General features: G+C 37.6%; 1 protein-coding gene across 2 annotated transcripts in view; it reads left to right on the top strand.

Moving 5' to 3' along the window:
- The window catches only part of LOC144971434 (dynein axonemal heavy chain 7-like), a 111,416-nt gene that overhangs the window by 1,284 nt on the left and 102,632 nt on the right, over positions 1–7,500 (top strand). For both annotated transcript variants that reach the window (XR_013645136.1, XM_078912344.1), the window contains exons 2-5: positions 2,489–2,635; positions 3,711–3,847; positions 4,247–4,382; positions 7,242–7,348. Coding sequence is in view for 1 of the 2 variants with exons in the window: in XM_078912344.1 (XP_078768470.1) it covers positions 2,489–2,635; positions 3,711–3,847; positions 4,247–4,382; positions 7,242–7,348 (527 nt within the window). In the remaining variant the exon portion in view is untranslated. The remainder of the gene's footprint in view (positions 1–2,488; positions 2,636–3,710; positions 3,848–4,246; positions 4,383–7,241; positions 7,349–7,500) is intronic.

Here is a 7,500-nt window from a genome sequence, read left to right on the forward strand (position 1 = left end):
TTTGGAATGATTCCTAATGACGTCAGACGTCAGTTTGATGGATTAACTAGAGATAGTATGCGCTTGGCTAAGAAGCTCATAACATTGCCATCCGGAATTATAACGGACCAACACACAAAACTGTGTGTATCCATGAACGTTTATAGTCGGGTTAATACAGTTCAGTGAGCATTACTCATAAACGCGGATGGCAAAAAACATTAACAAAGACCTGAGTGTCATCATCGAACTATCCATAGATAGTGTGCGCTTGGCTAAGAAGCTCATAACATTGCCATCCAGAATTATAACGGACCAACACACAAAACTGTGTGTATCCATGAACGTTTATAGTCGGGTTAATACAGTTCAGTGAGCATTACTCATAAACGCGGATGGCAAAAAACAATAACAAAGACTCGTGTGTCGTCATCTTCGAACTATCTATAGATAGTATGACTCAAGTCTTTGGTATGATTTTTTTTTTTTGCCATCCGCGTTTATGAGTAATTCTCACTAAACTGTGTTAACCAGACTATAAACATTCAAGGTTACACACAGTTTTGTGTGTTGGTCAGTTATACTTCCGGATGGCAATGTTGTGAGTTTCTTAGCCAAGCGCACACTATCTATAATATTATGCCTGGGAGCGGAAGGGCGTAATTCTTTTTTTTATATTGATCAAAAGCCAGAATATATGTTTTCATTCTCTAGCAAATTGGATTCAGTAGTCTGATGTCACGCCACCCGGCAACGGCGGCATCTTGGTTCTAAACAAAGAAAATCATTACTTTTTATTCTTCATGCTGGCTAGAACTTTTCATATGTCTCGTGATCAGAATGTGTAAAAGTCAAAACATGACCAAATTTATGTTTTATTTTTCCTCTGGATACGCTTTATGCTCGCCGGGGAAGTACTTTATACCAATGTTCCGATAGTTTAGAGCCAGTATTACTCAGTTACCATGCGTCATTAGGAAGGAAGTGACGCTACGACTGTTGAAGAGTATTATAAGCCAAAATGAATTAAATGTGACCGGTATTACGTCGGGATGAATTCGAAGCAAAAAATATATTTAATAGGATAAGAAATACGAACTTCATATCGGTTAAAAATGTAAATGTCGCTGCTTTCAATATAAATGGTCCTTCAGAGGCGTAAGGCCCGTGGAGCCCGAATCTATCCCGGTTTCTTTCGCATGAAATAGACCAATAGCAATTGCTTGCTATCCTTTGGCAAAGTACTTTCCACCAGATCTAACAGACCCAGCTACCCATTCACTGCTAGGTAGACAGTGGGATAATAAAATAATATCGACTGCATTCGGGATCGATCTCGGTCCATTTGCGTGTGAAGCGAGTGCTCTACCAACTGAGCTATCGGGACCCCTTAATGTTGTTGCTTTAAGCTCGAAAAAATAAATAAATAAAAATGGACAAACGGGATGAATGAAACACTAGATTAAGCACACTAGTCACTAAACAATTTAGTGCTTCATCCATTGTGTGTTGTTGACAAAGGGCAAACCCGAAACGTCCACAATACCTATCTTCGTTACTTAAATTGAAGCTTCTACTCCATTTGACAATCGTTATTTCTTGTTGGATATAAATTCAATTTCCACACCTGGCCCATCACAACATATCACCGCTTTGAGACTGTACGTTACAAATTGACGATATCGATGAATGTTAGAGGAGGAAACGATTCCATTTCCATTTACAAATTGTTTTTGGTGATATTTTATACATATGTTGTCATGGGAGCGATCTATAGATAGTATGCAGATGACGTCACACAGGCCTTTGTTATTGTTTTTGCCATCCGCGTTTGTGAGTTGTTCTCACTAAACTGTATTAACCAGACTATAAAAGTTCATGGTTACACAGAGTTTGTGTGTTGGTCCGTTATACTTCCGGATGGCAATGTTGTGAACTCCTTGGCCAAGCGCATTCTATCTATATTACCTTTCCATGTGCTCATTGGTCACATTACAAAGCGTGCTCAAAAAGACACATAGTGAAAAGTGTTCACAGTTTGAGAAATATCCAACATCACAATTGGTCATTTTGCTCAGCTTGACTCATGTGGATGTGTTTACAAATTTCATGAGCAAAGCCGCGTGTTTACATTTATTGAGAAATGTCCAATCGTTGGACAGCGACAAATCATGTGATCGATGACTCGATTGGACGAAAACATTAATATAGATTGCTCTCATTAACCCTCTCCTTACCACCTATTGGAAAATCGTCACATTTGTTACGATGTAACTGTCACTTTTCTCATCCAGATATCATTTCTTTTTGCGATAGTTATAAAAACTTGACATTCTGTAATAGAGTTCATATTGTCGAACAATATTATGTGTAGAATGTGCTTGTTGCTTTTCTGTTTGAGTAAGAAATGTCTATTTTTGTGTTGGGTGGGTGTGAAGATTTGGCGAAAATTCTGAAAATGGCTGGTAAGGAGAGGGTTAATGCAAAATCTGTATATTTACAAATACAGGTAAACAGAGCTAAGTTCGTCAACCTTCTGGAACAGTACAGTAAAGAGGTAGAAGACTTGGAAATGGTGTCTGATGAGAAGAAAGTGGACGAATACGATGTCACGGCCACGAATCTCATGGAGAAACTCCAAAACGCTGCTGAAACGGTAACGCATACGACGGCGATAGATTAAGCCTTTATCTTAAATTTGAATTGATTGCCTACCGTACTTTAAAATTACCTTTGCTTTGTTTTTGTTTTTTTTTTAAATGGTATTTTAGCTTTCAAGAAATATTGTTATAAATTAGCTGTATAAATATTGTCTTTTGAAAATGAAAATCTTTATCACAAAACTTCCACGAATATTTCACGATATTTCGTTGCAAATGTCACAATAAGTTGCTTCATCTTTTCGATATCGAAATTTTTGGTTACAAGAATTTATATTATTCAAAAACCATTAATCTAATTAAATTATTAATATAATTGCAAAATATCAAGAATAGTTCTAATTGTTATAAACATTTGAAAAAGAAATCTTTATAACTTTTTACAATAGAAATAAAAAAATAGCGGCGCGTTTTTCCTCTGGCCATCGGATATTTTTAACCACATATACCGCCTAGGATGAGTCTCTTGGCTTCACACCGTGAAATCTGGATCGCTGTCCAAAGTTCTCCGTCAGGTTGTTGGTGGGCGACCTCTTTTCCGCTGGTCTTGGTGTGTTCCATTTCAATTATTTCTTTGTGGTGTTACCATCTTCCCTTTCACAAACCCATTCCATTTCCATTTTCTTGTCTGGACTGGCATCTGTTGACACCGTTTCCATAAGGTGTCATTTGAGACCGAATCTTCCCAACTGATGTTCAGAATTTGTCAGAGACAAGAATTGACAAAGACCTGCAGTTTATGTACCGGCGCTTTATTTCGACCCCATGTTTCTACCTCATACAGTAAAAATGATTTCACAGTGCTATTAAAAATCGTAATGTTTGTGTTGGTATGGATTTGCTTGTTTCGCCTACTGTTTTTAGCATTGCAGATACGCGTCTAGTTTTTGTAATTCTGGAGCGGATGTCAGCATGAGTTCCTCCATTTTCGTTTACTATACTCTCTAGATACGTAAATGGATAACTTCTTCCAGTAAAAATATGTTTATATATACATTTACATATTTATATGTTATTAATTCTCTTTTAATATGTGTGAGCTTGTTATCCATATGTTGTATTCCACTTCAGATCGCAGCTTTCAACACTGAAGAAGAATGTTTCGGGATGGAAGTTTCAGCCTATCCTCAAAGATTGGCCACCATCAACCTTTTACGTCCATACCAAACTTTGTTCTCGGAATGTTCAAAATTCGCTGCCAGTTACAAGTGAGTCTTTTATTCGCAATGAAGTTAAACGGGGCTATTTGTTTTTAAATGTATGACCCAATCACCAATGGAACAGATGGCTCACCGGTACGGTCTTTGCTTCGTACCCGCAAGGTACCGAGTTCGAATATCCGCCTCTCTGTGTGGCCTTGAGCAAGTCACCTTGCCCTAGCTCAGTTTGCGGCGCTGCACTGTGGCTGACGCCGGGTTAATCCAGTCTACCCCGGAATAAAGAGAACCTAAAGACAAATTTCCCCACTGAGATGAATAAAGGGGATCTTATTATATTTTCTTTGTTTATTAACACCTGGCATATTATACTAGAAATTTTAATTCCGACTTAAAGCAATACTTATTGGCCAAGATACATTGATAAGACTTTGACTCCATCTGCACCAGACACTGGATGTTTGGACCCATGGCCGAAGTGGTGCCAGATGATGTTGACCAACAAGTGGGGGCCTCCTTTAGGGCCATTTACAAGATGGAGAAAGTGTTCAGCAAAAAGCCAAATATTGCAGCCATTGCTACACATGTAAGTGTCCAGACTACAATGAGGTATCGTAGCATACAGGGTCATGATCAATTTGGTTTGTGCTATTTATTTGTTTGGTGTTTTGTTTTTGTTCAGGGGTTGTCTTTTTTATTTTAGTATTCCTTTTTTTTCTTTTTTGTATTTTTGTTTGTTTGTTTTTCTTCTTTCTGGGTTGTTTTTTTCAGTTGTTTTTTGTTTTTTGGGGTTTTTTTAAATTTTTGTTCTGACAACTCAATGCTAAATCATCACAATAAATATTCGCCTTGCCCTCAACCAAAACACTTATGAGTTCACGTTATTTCAAGGTACCATATGTGGCCCATACCTTCAAAGTAGATATAGAATAAATACAGTGTGTCCAAAAGTCTTTCCTTGTTTAATGACATCTTCTTTAGCAGAAAAAACGTTACAGCGGTCGCGTGATGGATTCGATAAAAAGCTCCTTTTTCATAGTAGCGTGCCATCATCTAGCACGGGAATTGAATAAGCAATGACTCTGGTGTTGCCATATAGGAAAATGTCATAAGGAGAAATGGCCATGCGGCCAGGCAATCGATTCCCTCTCTCCAAAATCCATATCTGAAAATGTGTCAGTGAGAAATCCGTGAACAGCCTGTCTTTAAGGTGGAGGAACAGCGTCTAACTGAAAAATGATGGTCGATATCCATGAAAATGGGATGCAGCATAAAGTTTTAGCATATCTAAATATTTACAGTATCGTATCTTTTGTGTATCTGCCAATATCAAACATTCAGTTTGTGTCTCAGTAAGTTTAGATTACCAGTTTCTTAGTTGTTGTTTTTCCCAATCGTTTTCATGTCCTGTAAATGTCTGCCAAACTGGACTATAAAACGTTTTTGAGTGACTTTCGGCAATTTTGTGGGAAATTTGTCACCCCGTTGTGATCCCGAAATAAAACGAGAGAAAAACGAGGTCTTTTACGTTTATGTTCATTTTTCTAAATCTGGTGATGTAATGAAGATGACTTGCGGGCATTAATGTGTGACTTTTTCTTAGAAGATGGTGGAAACCAGATGCAATATCTATACTGGTTTTAGAATTATAAGTCGTTGAAATCAGGGAAAGACTGTATAGACACCCTGTATATTATAGTGCAATATAGGAAATTTGCATCAAACGTGTACTCATTATTGAAGAAAATTTAACTGAAAATAAACTTTAGGTATCCTTTTGGCCATTTTGACTAATAATTTCCTTTTTGGCATGTTTCACTCTTAAGTTAGTACCAATTAGGGTTAATGGATCAAATATTTGCTAAGGCTTAAAGATTATTTTAAAAAATATTAGCGTTTCTTTTTGGCTTATGAAAACAGCTCCCCTATGTTACATTTTAATAAATATGAAGGTGGTAATACTTTTGACATTTTTATAACACATGCCTTCCAGAATGAAGTAACATGTGTAGGTTTGTCGCCGATTGGGTGTCTTAGTCTTAGTCGTGTCCAATGCAGTAAATACCATGATGAGAATTCACATGCACGTTTCGCCAGAGACTAAAATGAAAATATGGAGATATGAAACTTGGGGGCTCCTTCCGTAGCCATCGTAGACTTATAGCCTGACACTGACCAACAAATGACGTCAAAATACCAGTCTTTGACCACAAAAGAAAACAAATCGTGAGTTGTATTCCATAGTTCAACCAATGGGACCAATTGTTTCCATGAGCTCTACTAACGGCAGCTCACTCGGTGGTGCAAAAAAAACAAAACAAATAATTACGTCAAAATGCCAGTCTTTTTGGGTTTCAGTGTCAGGCTATAACTCAACGATGGCTACTATGGCTACGGTCTTAGCCGTGTCCAATGCAGAAACACCATGATGAGAATTCACATGCACGTTTCGCTAGAGACATGAAACTTAGTGGCTCCTTCCGTAGATCGGTGTTCAATGTCAAGTCGGTAAATATACCATTTGTGTATTGATGGTATGTGTTGAAATAAAATAAACACCATTTTTTCCTCCTTTATCATTCGTATAAATGCACAAAAAGTGTATAGTCTGAGGAAATTTAATGAGAAGAAATCACATCTGAATATAGAAACCTGCCAAAACCCGTGCCACAGCTCAATTTGTATGATATACAAACATTATGAGCGAGAGGTGTTTACCGACTTGACACGACTTGACATCGATACGCATCGTCTGCTATTAAAACCTTATTGACACTTGAAAAGTTTCGCGTCTCTATAATACTGTTGTCTCCGGTTTCTCCAAGGGCTTGGTGATTTCTGGGATTGAGCAAAACTCACAAATCATAGATACACCTTTAAGAAAACGACAAGCCACCCAACTGAGATACCAATCCAGTACGTATTGGTCCTTGTTATTTATATTCAAGTCACTGATTAAGGGACTGAATCGGGTAGCAAACGCATTTGCTCGATAAACCGACCTATTCAGTCATACCAAGCATTACTAACTGTAGATCTTGCATATTTAAAAAAATGAAAAAAAATGAGGTTAATGTTATTCTCACAAAAATACTAAAATTTACGAAATTAAGTTTAAAATTTGAAAAAAAGGGTTTATGAAACAGTACCAGACACAGCAGGCAGAAAAGAAATATCAACCCAAATAATCTTCCTGCCTCGTAATATGTCTGACCGGTAACCAAGAGGTCTGAAGTTCGTCCCTCAGACAAGACAGGATGATTTTCTTTTCTTTTTTTTTTTTTTTGAGGGGGGGGGGGGGGGGGGGGATTTTTCTTTACATTTTTCTCTATGCTTTGTCTGGCACTGTTTTACACACACTTTGACAGATCTTTATTTTCCACCAATGCCCGCGTCGTACTAAATGTGTCACTGTGAGAGTTTGAATTGTCGTCCATTTCCTCAGTACCACCATCAAATCGAAGACTTCAAGACCAATCTGCCACTCATCAACGTGCTGTTCAACCCAGGCATGAGACCTCGGCATTGGGAGCAGATTTCATCCATCACAGGGTGAGAGAAAATTATAAGAGGGTTTTACTTTTCATTCATTATCATATGAATTTTGTTTTCGATAATTTATGTTGGTGGTCCCTTGTTAGATATTCTATAGTGATTCTACGCTGTTAGCAGGTGTGGACTGAAGCATTAAACAAAAATGAATA

The sequence above is a fragment of the Berghia stephanieae genome, chromosome 1 (genome assembly GCF_034508935.2).
Source record: "Berghia stephanieae isolate SIO BIC M18660-M18661 chromosome 1, UCSD_Bste_1.3, whole genome shotgun sequence".
Classification (NCBI taxonomy): Eukaryota; Metazoa; Mollusca; class Gastropoda; order Nudibranchia; family Aeolidiidae; genus Berghia; species Berghia stephanieae.